At 40.3% G+C, this 17,671-nt stretch overlaps 1 protein-coding gene across 5 annotated transcripts in view; it reads right to left on the reverse strand.

Moving 5' to 3' along the window:
* Positions 1 to 9,585, reverse strand: part of mpped2a (metallophosphoesterase domain containing 2a) — a 194,011-nt gene extending 184,426 nt beyond the window's left edge. Inside the window, exons 1-2 of one of the 5 annotated variants that reach the window (XM_060839047.1) lie at positions 9,184 to 9,585; positions 7,045 to 7,263 (exon numbers count right to left, since the gene is read on the reverse strand). In XM_060839047.1, the coding sequence (XP_060695030.1) occupies positions 7,045 to 7,196 (152 nt within the window). In that variant the 5' untranslated portion in view covers positions 7,197 to 7,263; positions 9,184 to 9,585. Of the gene's footprint in view, positions 1 to 7,044; positions 7,333 to 7,836; positions 7,925 to 8,812; positions 8,982 to 9,183 lie in introns of those variants that run through there. The other 4 variants (XM_060839044.1, XM_060839048.1, XM_060839046.1 and 1 more) reach the window with 4 other exon arrangements.
* Positions 9,586 to 17,671: the final 8,086 nt, after the last annotated feature.

Consider the following 17,671-nt stretch of genomic DNA (forward strand, 5'->3'; position numbering starts at 1 on the left):
TGAATATTTCAAAGATTTCAAAAAGCAAGATGGTTCTTTCCTTGGTATCCTGGCTATTATAAACCCCTCAACCAACATGACCAAAAAGAAAAACGGTTCTGTTCATTGTCAGACTGCTGTTTGTGGGAGCTGCCTGTGTACAAACTGGGCGCCACATTTCCCAGTTTTACGAAAGTGACTTCACTGTAAAGAGTTTGGCATTGGATGCAAAATGCTTTTGAATTTCTGCAGGCCGAGAAAGACATCATTTATGTGCACGTCCTTCACATCTAAATGACACTCAAAGACAAGGAGCACCTTTTTTGAGACAATCACAAATGAATTTCAACTCATGCTGTGAGTGAAAGAGCAAGGAGGGAATGGAGAGAAAATAAAAGACATCTTGCTGCTGAAGGCCACTATGGCCACAGGTGGTTTGGAGTTTTGTTGAATTGAGTCATGGCATCTACAAATTCTGTTATGTCTAGTTAATCACATTAGTACATTTACTAGCCCAAAGCATATGAGTAACATACTAGGTCAGATGGAAGATTGATAGGGTAATAGGAAGCAGAAAGTAGGTGTAGGTGGGTAAAAATGGGGCAAATGAAATTTGAGGGAAATTGTGAAATTGCCCATTTATATAGGTAGGACAAAAAATAATTATTTTATGTAAATATAGAGCTCTGTGGTGCAGAGGGATCTAAGTGTTCACGAATTACAAAACGTTAGTATGCAGGTAAAGCAAGTAATTAGGGAAAATAATAGTGTTACAACTTATTGCAAGGGGAATTGGATACAAAAGTAATGAGTTTATGTATTGCTGGAAAAGCGCATCAGGTCAGGCAGCATTCAAGGAGCAGGAGAATTGACGTTTCGGGCATGAGCCCTTCTTCAGGAATCCTGAAGAAAGCTTCCTGAAGAAGGGCTCATGCCCGAAATGTCGATTCTCCTGCTCCTTGATGCTGCCTGACCTGCTGCGCTTTTCCAGCAACACATTTTCAGCTCTGATCTCCAGCATCTGCAGTCCTCACTTTCTCCTAATGAGTTTATGCTACAGTTATACAGGGTCCCTGTAAGAATGAATCAGGAAAAAAAATTAAGAATTGACATTTCATAGGAGCATGAATTTCTGCTGTTCTCAGGGTGCTGTTCACATGGAACTATCAGCATTATCCCAGCTCCATTTGAACCCAGAGTGACAGCTAATGTAAGCACAGTGTTAACATTAAGTTTCCATCCATTGTATGATCAATGGAAAGAAAATGTAATTACTTCCTCACTATAAATGCATTGTATTAAGATTTCCTAGAATTATAGACAGAAGGAGGCCTTTCTCTTTGTGCTGATTCTTTTGTAGAGCCAGCCAAAATGTAAATATTTATCCAACTCTCTTTGTACATTGCTATTGAAGCTGCTTCCACAATCTTTTAAGACACTGCATTCCAAACCACTGATTCTAACTTATTCCTGATGTCATCTCCCCTTAAATCTGAGCTCTTCCTGCCACTGGAAACAGTCTCTTATTTACTGTATTCAAATCATGATTTGGAACGTTTCAATCAAATCTTTTCTCATCTAAGGAAAAATGTTCAGCTACTCCAGTTTATCCACAGAAGTGAAGTTCCTCATCCCTGGTACTATTCCAGTCTCGAGCTGAAAATGCGTTGCTGGAAAAGCGCAGCAGGTCAGGCAGCATCCAAGGAACAGGAGATTCGACATTTCGGGCATAAGCCCTTCTTATTCCAGTCTCGTCAATCTCCTTTCCACTCTAAAGTCTTAATCTCCCTAACGTAGCATGCCAAAGCCCTTTAATCGTGCTTAGATTTGGTGGCAAGGCTATTACCAGTAATTTGTCCAAATGAGTTTGAAAAATCCACATACACAGCATCAACCACACTGCCTTCATCAACACTGCACTATTTGATCAAAGAACACAATCACGTTGGTCAAACACTATTTATCTTTAAGAGATCCAGGCTAAGATTCATGGTTTAGCTCATACTTTTCCAAATACCAATTTATTTCGACTTGAATTACTGTCACATCACTGTTGCAGTGCACACTAACGCTAACAAAGTGAAGTGTGGTACCTGCTGTGATAAACAAACCTTAAAGGGGATTCACTTTTGAATGAACAAACAAATAGGATTGAACAGAACACTTGGAAACCAGTCTGGTCTTTCAGCTGTTTCCTCAGCCAAATGTCAGTAATGTGGCGTTGGAGTATGGATTCTAAGCCCAGAAGTCGTCCACGCCATTCACTTTCCTTCTTGTTTCATTTCTTCTTTTCTCTTCTCATTTTGTTTTACTTTAATTTTATTTCACTTACCACTGGGTGAAGAGCTTGGTCGTGACAACAGCATCGGTGGCAGCGAGTGGGCCCCACAGAGCAGACTTGTGGTGGTGATGGAGGCGAGTTTGGGTTCCCGGCAATGTCTGTGTCCAGGGCAGATACATGGAGGCAGCAACTGAGACAAATTTGGGCCCGTTAAGAGCCAACTGCATCAGCAGCAACTGCATCAGCAAGGTGGGCCCAAAACAAACTCATGGTGTCGAGCAGAGTTGAGATTGGGCCAGCGTAGTGCCTGGCAACATCGGTTGCATCTGCACCGGCGAAGTCCGGTACGGATTCATAGTGGCACCCGTGGAGACGAAATGACACTGAAGAGCAGTGACTTTCATTCCAGCAGCAGCAGCGCAGCGAAGGGATCTTGTACCAGGCCACAAGGTCCATGGCCCTTGAGGGAGTGCTTATCAAGGAGGACTGCAAAGTTAGACACTTTATTTCTTCATTTGTCTGCCCTTATATTGTAGTGTTTGGTTAGCTTTTCTGTGTTTTAAGATGGTGCCGGAGAATGGTGATACTATACAGTACTTTTCACTGTATTGTGTAAGGTACACATGGCAATAAATAAATAAATCCAATCAAATATCACATTTCCTAAGCTACGACAGGAACTTCAATTTAAACAAATTTCAATGGTTGGAAAACACTTTCAAATGTGGTGAACATTTCAAAGACTTTATAGAAAATTAAATATTTCTTTCTTTTGTCCTAAACTCTAAACATAAATCCTAACCAGTGCTGAATAATATTTTTTGATCTAGCCTTATAAAGATATCTTTAATCAAAGCATTCATAGTGACATTTGGAAGATGGCCATTTGGCCGATCACATGGGTGCCAGCTCTCAAGGTTCACTCCTCGTTCTCTTCTCACATAGACTTGTTAATCATGAATAGCTATTTAAAAAGCATGAACATGATTTTAATATGACGTTTTAGTTATAGTAGCACAGACTGTACAACTGCATAAGTCGTAAATTTATTGGTTTTGTAATTGGTACTGAAGAAAATAAAGGCACACATAGCAAGGGTCTCTCTTTGCACTGGCTGCAGTAAACGTGTGACTGAATTGAAAGTCAAAGCCCGATTTGACAACAGAGTGAGACTCCCTGGAGCATAAAGGTCTTGCCCGAACACCAACCTTATTACATACACGGCAGTTTAACAATCAGTGCCTATCCACAGGATAAGATCCAGGAGAGGCAATATAAAATATTCAATCCTAAGTGGGAACAGGAGCAGGGGGACCTGGGGCCATATACACACAAATTGCTGAAGGTGGCAGGACAGGTTAAGAAAGCAGTTAGTAAGGCACACAGGATCTATGGCTTTAAAAATAGGTGCTGAGAAAATTAACACAAATAAGTTATGATGAACCTTAAAAGTGTCTGCTTCATTCTCAGCTGAAGTCTTATTGTCCATTTTCAGATAGCATACATTAGGGAAGATCCTAAAACATTAGAAAGAGTGGAAAAATAATTTATGATGATTAAGCATGGTGTACTTCAGTTACTTGGGTAGATTGGAGAAACAGGGGCTGTCGCTTTACAAAAGAGAAGATTGAGAGGAGATTAGATAGGAAGCAGTCATAACCATCTGGGATTTGGACAGAGTAGTTGTTCCCATTGGTGACCATGTTTAGAACCAGAGAACATTGATTTTAAGTTACTTGTTACAGAAATTGTGGGGATTGGAGGGAAAAACCTTTTTTTAAAAAAAATGCACTGAGTGGTTAGGATTCGGAATGCTCTGCCTGGGAGGGTGATGGAGGCAGTTTCCATCGTCGTCCCATTCCCTTTTGAATACTATTACATGAAAAGAAAAAGAAAAGCAAGGGTACAGAGGATTGGCAAGGAAGTGGGTCTAGCGAAGTTGATATCAAAGAGACCTGTGCATGAGAGAACATTAAATCTTTAAACAGGTATTTACATTTTTCATTGCTTGAACAATTGTTCAAATTTGCCACTGCCTGATTCAGAAATACAGAATAATTGTATTTTTATTTCAAAAGGTGCTTCTTTACAGAACGAGAATACCTTTTCAATACAATTGCTAAATTTTGAATCAATTTCTTTCTTTAACATGAGCTTGTTTCACACAAGAGAACTCCTTTCCAAATAGAGTTTCATCCAAATATTACTATTGAATTGTAGTTAAATATTTAACCCAAATCTTGGGCCAAATTGTAAAGTGGTGTTTATGTGGGGAATGAGCTGGCTCAATTCCTTCTCCCAGTCATTCCCCTTGCTAGATCTTTTTTGTTCCTTACTTCTCCTGAACCAACACCTTACCCTCTCATTAAAACAATAATTCTTCAATGGACTAGAATTACCACTCCCAGCCCTTTACAACATATCCCTAGCTGTGGATTAGTGGATTAGGCAGGAGATTGCTGACAGCTATTTCACTGTAGGATACATCATATCTCAGACTTTTCTTGGCTCATAAATGCAAGTGTTGCAAGCATGTGGTCAGCCTACCTGGACTCTCCAGGAATTCTCCACATTCATTAAAACGGTATGTTTTTGTTTAAAATTTAGAAAATGTAAAGTTAAATGTATTTTAATGTGACTACTTCAATAGGTAAGTGAAAGTGGAACAGCTTAATGTGTGAAGTACATCAGTAATGTCACTCATTACAATGAATAACAAGTTGCTTGGATTGAGTTACCAGTTTGACATTTAACTGAGATTAAAATGACTGCATAAACTGTGGGTGCAAAGTTCAAGCAGCTCATAACCATTGTCTGAACTCTTAAGAATTGTACTATGGTCTTGGAAACACTCAAGAACTCGACACATTATTTGCTGAAATACGTAGCATGAAATTCAGTGTTCTCTTTGAAATATTCTGAGAGTCTTTTCTGCAATAAACATTCTCTCTGCTGATATGACATCAGTAGTCACATTAGTGATTAGAAGCAGCTACTCAAAATACTGTATTACTGCCTCGGCTTTGAAAAAGGGACCGAAATGGATTTCACTCCATTTTAGATTTATTTGTTCTTAATCCACTTTATGCAACGGCATTCTAGAACTGCCTATTTCAAATTCGGAAGTTCATTTCACTTATGAACAACACCTTCACTACCTAGTTACTAAGATGGGTGAAATACCTCTTAATGAAAAAATAGCAGGATGTTTTATCTTGCCACCCACTCCTCATCCCACCATAATTACTGTACTTTCTCAGAAATTGTACCATCTCAAATGAAAGGCATTCCTGGTAGATCAATGAGCGCTTTCCTGCACCCATATGATTCTGCTTAGACAAATTACAGGTACCAGACATTGTACATCTGTGATCACACATCAAGTCACAGTTCCACCATCGTGCACCCAGCAATTCAAAGCTGAATCCCCGGTGAATCTCACATTTGAACACTGCCTGCGTTGTGCATCATGCATTTGGACTCCCCGTTGTGTCGGCCTGCTTTATAAAAAAAATGCTCCCGTTGTGTATCCTGTATGTTTTTTTAACAAGTGTCCCATTGTGTAACTGCACTTAAATATTGTACCTATTGTGCAGCTGTGTTTGCGCACTGTTCCTATCATGAGTCCTGTGTCTGACATTTGCAATCCATTGTGTGAACACATATCTTACTTGAATTCTGACATGCAATTTCTATTTAAAAATGCAACATCAAAATCACTTCTAAAGTGATTTTACTTTTCATCTCTGGTGTCTAACCATATTACTTTTGCTCAAGCATGCTGTTTCGTGAACCAAATAGTGGCAATTGCTTATCAATAAGCCAAAGTCAGACATTGATAGGTAATAGCTGTGAACTATGTGTGTTTGTTTTTGATTTCCTACAGATCTGTAAATTATTCAAGTGCCATGCAGTGAATTTTGATTTATTTTGACAGTTTATAAGAACAGGAAGAAAATGAATCTTAGCAAACAGCTTGCTTTTCATGCAGAGAGATTCCTGACAGCTAAGTCCATAAAAAGTCAGGTATAAGTTTGCACACAATACAGTTACTAACACTCCTCTCCCCTCCCCAACCCAGCTACACTGTCTGAGGTCTGCAGACCGATTCTCTTTAATAGCAGCAGTCAAATAAATATGAAGAAATCATGCCTTTGATGGTTCCATCATGAAAACTTTCCAATCAAACTTTAATAGATGCTGTACGAAAATCAGGAACAGTTTAAGAACATAGTACGTGCTGCCTGAAATTTTGTGACAGTTTGAAACTATCACTTACATATCCAGAGCCAGCAAGCAGAAAGAGAAAGGAACACTGCCTCATTAAATATAATAAACTATCTGGATAGCGCAGTAATGGAAACCATCTCCTGTTTTACTCAGTCAGCCAAAATTAAGACGTGGGTTCAGATATATCTCAGCTCCTCAGGACTAGGTATTTGCACATTCCCTCAGCTTCTGACAGAAAATTGACAAATAGGTTAGTAACCTGCTGTAACAATTTACTTGTCGATTCCAAGTCAAAATTATAGACTGCTATGAATCACAAGACGTGTTTAGATGTTCAGCCCTCTATGTACTTTAAATGACTTACAGGAGTAGAAATTGCAGAAATGCGTTTAAAAATAAAAGTCCTAGACCTGGGCGGCTTTAAAGTTTTATTTTTTGTTCCATTAGAAGTACGCAACGGGAATTCAATTTCTCAATACGGGGTAGGTGCATGTTGCTTTTAATTGAAATACAGACCCAGAGAGATCCGACCAGATGAAGTGAAATCTACTTACATATGCACGTGGGGTGGCTGAAAGCGACTCTGGTTAATGTTGTAGTGAGTGAAAGCCTGAGTTGGGTTGGAGCTGTACTCGTCCACCGTGATGGTAATTTTCCCCTGCGAAGGAATTCCATGAGCCATCATCCCGTGCTCGACAAAATCCATTTACAACTTTGCTTCGGCAGATGTTAGGCAGCACATTGTGGGACGGTTGTTCTTGTACGTGTCCAGCCTTCCAACCGGGAAAATAGTTGCCAAATTAAATTATAAAGAGTCTTTTTTTAAAAAAAAAAGCGCAATTCTAGAAAGAAAAATAACACAATTTGTAAATTGGGCGACTTACAGAAAAATTAAATCAAAATAAGTTTACGAGGGGGAAGAGGCGTTTAACAGATTAGATATCTAATAATTTCCAGAATTAAAAGGACATGTTTCCCTTTAAAATTATTGCTAACCCAAAATACGGTTAAATAAAATTGCTCATTGCAAGCAATGTATTTTTCCTAAATGCAATTTGTCCAGACTGTAAATTCTCCCAGTGATTCTAAAGCCGACTCCAATTGAGAATAACACGGCTGGGTACTGTCGGTGTCAAAATTTATACCCAGACGTGTCAGGAAACAGGCTCAAGTACATGAACTTGGGACGAAATAGATCATTCCATGCTGTGAAACCCATTCATCCCCAACCTATATTTTAAAACAAAATAGCACGACTCCACGTAAATAAATCTCTCAACGTAAATATTATTTTAAAACATCCAGCACAGGGTTTGGGTGAGCTAGACCCCACTTGCTTGTTGGACCTGAACTCCAAGAGGCGAGGAGATGCTAAGAAAGGCAGTCTGATCTGCTTCCTCTGCCTGGCCTCTGGTCTCCTGCCTTGACACCCGCTTGGTAGCGAGAGAGAGAGATTCCTCACTTGCCACTGCTCCGCAGCATCCCCTCTTCCAAACGTCATTCATTCCCTCAGCTAACCCCACTGCCGTCACTCAATCAGGTTCTCTTTTTTTCCCCTCCACGAATATCTAATTCAACACAGTATAAAACACGAGAGCAGTTCACCATGCAAAGCCCCCTCTAACATCATTACTTAAACTGTATTGAGAGGCTGAAATGTTTCTCCCTTCTCTTGATTTATGTATTTTATTGATAATTTGCAAAATGCAAAATAAATGACATTAATTAATGCAGGATGCCTGTAATTTATCACTCTCGATCTTTGGCCAGTTTTATAAAACAAAAAAGAAATCCCTCCCTTTCGCCTAATATTTGACAAATCTAGGCCGCTCAGATATTTACAAATATCCAAGCACTCAAAGCTTCGCAAATTGTTGCAAAATTGTTTTTTAATAGATACATTGACATAAAGATCAATAGTTCACATTGAGCTTTTTGCGCCTAAATTACCTGCATCAACACCGAACTCGGTTGCAATTTTGCTGAAATTAAATAACAATGCTGAAATTGTTTTTGTTCTAAAAACGAGTGTGTATGGGGGTGTGGGGGAAGAGAGAGAGAGAGAGAGGAAATCAAACGGCGAAGGGACGTGTAAGAGGTCAGTAATTGCACTTTGCATGAGATCCTGATCTTGCCTTTTGTGCGGTAGGTTAGAGAAAGAGCAAAAAAAATACACGCACACAAGAGCCCGGCCTTCGTCGCAGTTGCTTAAAAAGATCGCAACCATGAAAAGACGTGTGTTTAAAAAAAAATTAACCAGGCAAAAGCGAAATCATTACCCCACACCCCTCTCCTCCCCTCCCCTCCCCCCCCCAAACACACCGGTTAAACAGGGAGAGTTTCTATCTGACACTAACAAGACCTCGAGAGCGTTGCAATTTCTCAGAACTATTAAATCCGATACATTCGCTTTTTTGGCAGCACAACGTTCGAAAATAGAAGGTTCAGTTCAAGCCATTCTGTTTCTCTCCCGCGCTGTAATGGCAAGGCACCTCTAACCCAGCAGCGCCGACCCGGGCTTTTGTGGTTGATTCCCTTCCCCTTCTCTCTCTCCCTCCCTCCCTTTCCTTTCTTTCTCTCTCTCCCTCCTTTCCCTCTCTCTTCCTCATTCCTTCCTTCCCCTGTTTCCCTTTTCTCTAACGCACAAGGTCTCTGTTTCTGCTTTTACACACACACACAAACATAAAGATTACCTCGGTTTGTGTTTTTTTTTGGAGTGTGTTTGTGTGTTGTGGTTGACTCGGGAATCCAGGATTGTCCTTTTCGGGTCTTCACAGGAGTCGATCCATCAATGCGGGGGGTGGGGGGGGGCGAAGAAGGAGAATAAAGGGAGTGATGGGTTTGGGGGGTGAAGGAAGGGGAAGGGAGGTGGGGGTACGGAGAGGGAGGGGGAGACAGAGAGAAAGAGATTGACCGCGGAATGTCTGCCTGGAGAGCAAAAGGTGGGCAGGCAGAGGGGGGAGGAAGGGCACTGGGTTTAAAGGTGAGCTATCCTTGTTTTCTGCTCTCTTCCCTCCCCAGGGCTCGAACCTCCGACCCACCGGCAACCGGGAGCTGATGGCAGCGAAGCCTCGCTTTCGACCTTCGCTCGGGTCAGTGCTCCCGCAGGAGGAGCATAGGGAGGGAGGGAGGGAGCGGTGCAACCAAAAAAAGAGGGGTGGCAGAGAAAGAGCCAAAGGGGCGGTGGGGAAAGGGTTAGGTCATTGACAGACAAGGGAAAGCAAAGCAGAAAAGCAAAGGAACTCTGCAGGGAACATCAAAGAAGGCGCTGACATATAATACCCACAGAGCAGAATTCTTGTTATATATTTGATTCTATATAAAGATCGTATTATATACAACTATCCTCTTACAACAACTTTGGAAGTCATTTTTTAAAAAAAAACTTTTCACGTGTTTGTGCTCAAAACCTACTTTTCTCGTTGGGGATCTCAGTTTAAGTGTACTCCTTTAGATGGCTTTCCCCTTTTCAAATAAACAGGGAATCAGAACGATTGGATATGAGCAAAAGGAGAGAAAGACAGACAGGGCTACTGCGAGTGGCGGGAAAGGAGAGTGAAACAAATGAGGTCACAATTAATTTGTCCCTCAGTAACTCAGCTCTGATAAATGGATCATATTTTTGTGATGCTCACTCGCGTCATAGTGCCTGCAGCGTCAACATTTGCTGAGTTATTATGTACGTGTGGCCGGAGGGGAAGAGTGGGAGGATTCGGGTTGGGGGCTGTGTGGCCTGTTAACCCCTTGGAAGCCGGGTGAATTTTCACAACAGTCCCAGCGGATGCTCATAGCCGAAAAAAAAAGAGGCGATGGTCTAGTTGAAGAGGTTTAAATGGAAGTGTGTGGGACAAATGAAATAGGCAAATGGACAGGTGAGGGACTGAGGGGTGGAAGAGGGCTCAGGAGAAGGGAGTGTGTACAGCATGTAGATGGAGACAGAGTTGGGGGCAGATTGAGATAAGGGAAAATGTTGATACCACCCACACGCAGGTCACTCCCCTCTCCTGAGCCCTCTTCCAGTTCTAGAGAGAGCATTGAGAGGAAGTGAAGTTCTAAGGGATGGGTGAGCACTGCTGCATTATTTGGTTCTCATCATGTATCTCAAAAATGACAATAATTTTACGCAGAAAACATACCATGGCACAGAGAAAACATGGATGAACACAGAACAAATTCATCACCTTTGCAAACCAAAGTCTGGGATATCATGCAGGAATGATCCTGCAGACACTCTGCGTATTGAAATTGAGTCCACAATTATTGTTTCAAGTGCACACCCATTACTGTGAATACTCTGTCAATGTTTTAAAGCTGGCTTCCAGCTGCAACTTGCTTGGTTCAAGAATATGAGAGGTGATGGTCCATGAGCTGACTCTCAGCATTGCCGCATTAATAACAACAAAAATTGCTGAAACACTCAGCAGGTCAAGCAGCAGTTGGAGAGAGGAAGTGCAGGTTAAAAATGTTGCAGGTTTGCTTCTGCTTTTTCACATTTTCCTTATCACAGCTGTAAAATTGTATACACAAGAGAAACTAGACCCACTGAAAAGGGGAGCCAGATTATGTCGAATGAATGCTATATGAATATTTTCACTTGCGCCTCTTCAGTAACCTAACTGAGAAATGCACAATGGAGAGACTAGGGCCATTGTTTCACAGTAACAAAATACGTTACACTCTGATTGGGTGGGATTTCAAATTTTATAAACATTGCTATGGGAAATTAGATCCCACAGTATGTTGTATTTCATCATTCCAATGACTCACTCTGACTGCAACACTTTAATTTATGTGTCAGCTTTGATATGTTCAGGACATGCCACAGTACTTTACAGTCAATGAATTACTTCACATCGCAAAGTCACTGTGGTAATGTAGGGACATACCTGATGGGAGGGTGAACTCTGAGGAGAGTGCAGAGTTGCTTCAGTGTAATTTGGACAAGTTGCAAGAGTGGGAAAATGTACGGCAGATGAAGTATAATCTGAATAAATGTGAGGTTATCCACTTCGGTAGCAAGAATGAGAAAATATATTATTATCTGAAGGATAATAGGTTGGGAAAGGGGGACATGCAATGAGATCTTGTATCCTTATGTACCAGTTGCTAAAAGTAAGTGTATAGGTGCAGCAGAAAAAGACAAATGGTATGTTGGTCTTCATAGGGAGAGGATTCGAGTACATGAGCAGGGATGTTTGCTGCAGTTATACAAGGCTTTGGTGAGACACACCTGGAGTAATGCATGCAGTTTTGGTCTCCTCATCTGAGGAAGGATGTTCTGATTACAGTGGGAATACAACAATGGTTTGTATTCCTGGGATGGCAGAACTAATGTAAGAAAAAAGTTAGCATTATATTCACTGGAGTTTATAAGAATTAACGGGGAACTCAGAGAAACCTATAAATGTTTATCGGATTTGACAAGGTAAATGCAAGAAGGAAGTCCCCATTGACAAGGAAATCCAAAACCTATGGTTCAAATTTAAGGATAAAAGGTTGGCTATTTAGGACTGAGGAGAAAACGAGTACGAGGAGAAACTTCTTTACCCAGAGAGTGGTGAGCCTTTGGAATTCTCTGACACAAAACATTTTCAGAAGGAGATTCAAGTAGTTCTTAGGGTTAAAATGATCAGAGTGTATGGGGAGAAAGTGTGAACAGGACATTGAGTTGGGTGATTAGGCATGATTATAATGATTGGCAGAAAAAGTTTCAAATAGCCTATGCCTGCATCCATTTTCTATGTTACGGTGTTTCTACATAGGCAGCAGTCTGCTCTGCAAAATCCCATAAAGAACAGTGATGTAAATGGACAGAGCATGTGTTATAGTAGTTGATTGATGGGTAAATATCAGACAAGGAGAACGTCTCTTCAACTCTTCCAAGCAAGATTGTGGTAGCTTTTGAATCCATCTGCAAAGACAAATAGGGAATCTTAATGTTTCATCTCAATCATAACACCAGTTTGTTGGAACCAGAATAATTCATGTACTCAGTTCTTTGAAGTGAGACTTGAATCCACAACTATTTTACCGACCAAGTGATGGTCAGGCATGTCCTCAGACCCAGAAGGTTTCCACCTTGTATTGGAAAATGACAACTGAATTGGAAGTTAACTTATTTTAAGGGAAACTCAACAACAAGGTAATGTCTTGGATTGTGAGATGTGGATTGAATTTCCTGATAACGTCAGAGACAGGGCCTTATGGCTCATAACATTCAAGCTAATATCGAAATAAAAGTCATTCAAAATGACTTTCTCGTTCTCTTCTTATGGACCTGTAGATTAATCTGATTCAAATACTTTTCCAATTTTCTTTCAAACAACACAGTGGTCTCGCTTTCAACTCCTTCCATGCATCAACTACCCTCGGTACAAACAATTATTTCTTCGACACTCTCCTTTCTGTAAGTTTGAGGTCATTGAGTTTTCTCCACCAACTTTCCAACCAAGAAAATAGTAATTTTACAGTCACCTAAACAAAGACCATTGGAATTTGTAATAACATTTTAACTGAGATATTTAAAATAACCAAGAAAATTGACAAAGATGTATAGAAAACTGATCTTGAGACAGAGTACTGGAAGGAGATAGACAGCTTTGTGGCACAGTCTGAAGATAACAATCTCTCCCTCAATGTTAGCAAAAATGAAGGACCTGATCATCAACTTCAGAATGCAAAGTGGAGGACATGCCACAGTGTATCAATGGTGCTGAGGTAGAGATGGTCGACAGCTTCAAGTTCTTAGGAGTAACCATCACCAACAATTTATTCTGGTCATCTATGTTGATGTTACAGTCAAGAAAGCACACCATTGCCTGTACTTCCTCAGAATGCTAAGGGAATTCAGTATGTCCACAATAACTCCTAACAACTTTTATAGCTACACCATAGAAAACATCCTATCCAGATACACTACAGCATGGTACGGCAACTGCTCTACCTGTGACCGCAAGAAATTACAGAGAGTTGTGAGTGCAGTTCAGACCATCATGAAAACCAGTCTTCCATCCATAGACTCTGTTTATACTTCCTGCTGGCTCAGAAAAGCAGCCAACATAACCATAGATCCCTCCCACCCCAGTAATATTCTCTTCTGTCCTCTTCCATTGGGCAGAAGATATAAAAGTTTGTAAACATGTACCAATAGAGCTGATTGCTTCAAAATAGATTTTGATCTGCTTCCCTGCTTAGGAACAGACCCCTCATATATTATGGTTGATCTTTCTCTGCACCTTCTCTGTAGCTAGAACACTATATTGTGCATTCTGTTCTATTATTCCGATGAACTTATGTAAGGTACGATTTGTCTGGTGAGCACGCAAAGTAGTATTTTTCACTGTATCTTGGTACATGCGACAATAATAAATCAAACCAAAAATTACCATAGCATTTGAGCAAAGACTGGTAAAAAAAACTAATCCAGGTGAAAAATTATCATGTAGAAACATATAGGAATATGAAACATACTCCTCAAAGGATATATGATCACTTTGAGTGTTCAAAGGGGAGCTAGACATTTTGTTGGGACGTAACGGTCATAACAAATATAAGAGTTAAGCGCACAGAGTGAGCAAACACATAACACATTCGTGAATCATAAAAGGAAAGAAAGACTTGCATTTATCCATCAGCCATCAAACAACTCAAACACTGTGCAATCAATAAAGAACTTTTGAAGTGTAATCAATGTTGTAATGCAGGAAACATAACAGTCAATTTGTGCTCAGCAAGATTCCACAAAATAGCAATGATAAATAACCGGATTTTCAATTTTAGTTACATTGGCATAAATGTTAGACAAAACCCATCTGCCTTTCCTTGAATAGTTTCATGGAATTATTTGCATCTGGCTAAGAGACCAGATAGACTGTCACTTAACTCTTTTCAATGCCCTCCATTTGGATCAGGAACAAAGCACACCCCAAAGCAATTCTCTCACTGTCACAGGACATTTAATATTTTTATTGCTCATTGTATTTTTCGTAAGTATTTCTTTCCACATTTCTGAAAGCTTTTAATTATATTTATTTTTCAAAAGAATGGTTTATTTTCTCCATTCTCTCAGGCAAATTTCTTTTCAAAATGACTCCAATGGAGTTGTGCTGGCCCAAGCACATCGGAGTCATTAACCAGACTTAGACCACAGCACTCTTCTCCAGCAATTATTCTGCTCAAGTATGTCCGTTTGTGGGGCAGGGTGAGGGATAAGCAAGAATGCCTCCAGCCAACTTACCACAGGAGCACCACGACCAGTAACTGGAGAGGTCACTGTGGTCCTAATTTTTAATGTTGACAAGCTTATAGTGATATCATACTTGATATCATAGTTGTAGCAAGCAGAGAAGCACTGTGTTAACCTGCATGGCCAGCATCTTCATCTCCTGCTTAAGTGATGATAATGATAGTTACCACATGTCAGTACCTTTCGCAAAGCGCAGGAAAATCTCAGGTGGCTGCCATGTGTCAGACTTAAAGTCACTTCTGTGACATCAGTAATTGTGTTAAAATTGTTTCACGCTGCAAAATCCTTGGAAGGTGTGAGCGTGGCGAGGCTTTCAATTGTAACTTGCACACTGAAGGAGCAATTCCGCCCCTGCCACTCGCTTGCCTTTCCCCTGCAGGTCTGTAAATATCGCCTTTTAAAATAATGATCCAAACTCCCTTCTGAGAATCTCAGTTGAGAATCTCAATCTCACTGTTACATTCTCAGACAATGCCTTTCCAAACCCAATCATCCAGATTTGCCTCACCTTTCCTTCTTTTACTAATTACTTTTAATTGAGAACCTGGTTTTTTATCCTTCCACTAATGGAAACAGTTCCATTTGATGTACTCTGTCCAACTACTCACAAAATATCTCAACTATGTCATTTGCACAAGTCCTCTTTCTGGTCCTCACCGGCCCCACTTCTCTTTTTCGCACCGTTATACAATTTATTTGCTTCTAGAGGACTTCCCAATTCGCTTTCATGCTACATGTCAATCTCTTGCCATATTCTCTCAAAGCAGCTAAAAGAAGCAAGGAGAGAATTCCACCCTGAAACCTTCATATTCAGCCTTAATCCTCAATTGTATTACCTTCCTGAAAATTGTCAAAATCTACTTCTTCAGATTAAAGATTAATCCCCTGGACACTGGTGCGAGAAATCAGGGAAAAGTGTCTGGGATGGGGAAATAATGTTGTTGGTCTGTCAGTCAATAATCATCTGAGAAGAGATTGTTTATTTTCAAAGCAGTGCAGGAAGATGAGAGTGGATAGTTGGCCAACCAACAATGGGAGGAAATACACCAGGTATGTTTTGACGTAGACTCATGTCCAACGTTTTAGCATATCAAGATATATTGCAAACTGGAGGAGCAATTAGATTTCTCTTTTGAAAAGAATGCAGGAAAATGTATATCTAATGACTAACACTTATTCAAAAGTTTCATGTTTTTATATACATCATTTTAACTGTCAAACAGAAGATTTAGTGTCTGTCCAAGAAAGTCAAATATTTTTTGATCTCACAAAAGGTAACGGGTCTTGAAATGCTAAATCTATTTACAGATGCTGACAGATGAGGTAAGTTTTAAAGTTCCAACCCAGTGCACCATCAGTGTAATTAAATGAACATTTAACCAAAATGCGTAGACTGCCCAATCCAAAGGATTCTTCACACAAGTATCAGGAAGCTTCATTTTACTCATTGACATTTTCTTGATGATTAAAATGCAATTGTGGGATTCATAAGATCGCTCACTTCATTCACATATCATCAAGATCAAAATCGATACATTAATGAAGAGACATTATAAACACTTAGATCAAAATAAATCAACTCTGGGTCATATCAACAGTACACTTAACAAGTTGACAATGAACTACAAGGTTTTTGATATGAACCTGTTGGACTATAACCTGGTGTTGTGTGATTTTTAACTTTGATATTCTGTATTACTTGCACTGCAGACTGAAAAATTGATTCGAGTAAGGTTTAATTTATTAGCAAGTTGGACGGTTGAAATAAAAATGCAACAAAGTTGAAATTATTAACATATTTAATATAATTAAAGCATTATAAAACTAAAGGAACAAGAAAATACAGCATATTCTGAAAATCTAATTTACACCATCTAATTGTTGGCTGAATGTTTCAAGGATTTTTTTTATGTTCGGTGAACAGATGTAAGCTTTTATTTATGCTTTCAGAATATAGAAATTAGAACAATAAACAATGCTACTGAATTTATGCTCCCTTTAAGGCTGTTTTAATATGCCAAAGTTGTGTAAGAAATCTTGGGAGCTAATTCAGTTCTGCAAGATCAGCAGAGAAATGGTTGGCCGACTGTAGCAAAAATCAACTGAATATCAACTTTGGGAAGTTCCATGGACGGTTTCTCTCTGGGAGGCCCTATCAGGTTTTCTCATGTAAATTTAAGGTCCTCACCTTGTTATGTATGTAGCACGCCTCAATGAAACCCCACTCACACAATTTTGTGCTCAACAGCAGTGGGAGTACTTATCACTGCTGGGACCTTCCAGGATTTCTGCTACTGGAGCCATCGTTAAACTGTAGCAGTATTCCAGGTCAGTTACTGCCAGCCACAAATAGCCCTTCACTGTTGCAGTGTTGGAAGAAGTGCCCTAAAGTTGGCTGACGGAGCAAGTTGGCACTCTGATTTACTAACAGGAACCTGGAGGTCATGCCAACTAATCCGTCATTCCCTTCTCCATCAAGACTGAGTACTGGAAGGTACTGGGAATATGGGTCGGAGGGGCTGGGGTGTGTCACAAAATCTTCAGTGGAGCGCATCGCCAAAGTGAAGCAGAAACCGGTCTTTTGGGAGCACTGCTGCCTCTCCATTGCAAATAAAAACCTGGTCCACTCTCTGTTGTTGTATGCAGCACAGATCTTGTCCATTCCTCAAGACTGTGGTGTTTCAGTCACCAGAACCATCCTCCATTTCATCTGGAAGCTAGAGATAGACCAGGTTTGCAGGGACTCCTTGTACAAAACTCTGGATGAGCGCATGGGGGTCGGGGGCAGGAATGTACCCAATGCTGTCCTTATTCCGATGGCCACCTTTCTGTGTGGCTGCATCAAGCTGTGCATAGACTGTCAATATGCAAACACCAAATGTCACTACGTATTGAGGTTCTATCTGTCCCCAGTGTTGTGAAGGATGGGACTGGCC

Source organism: Hemiscyllium ocellatum, chromosome 18, assembly GCF_020745735.1.
Source record: "Hemiscyllium ocellatum isolate sHemOce1 chromosome 18, sHemOce1.pat.X.cur, whole genome shotgun sequence".
In the NCBI taxonomy this organism is placed as follows: Eukaryota; Metazoa; Chordata; class Chondrichthyes; order Orectolobiformes; family Hemiscylliidae; genus Hemiscyllium; species Hemiscyllium ocellatum.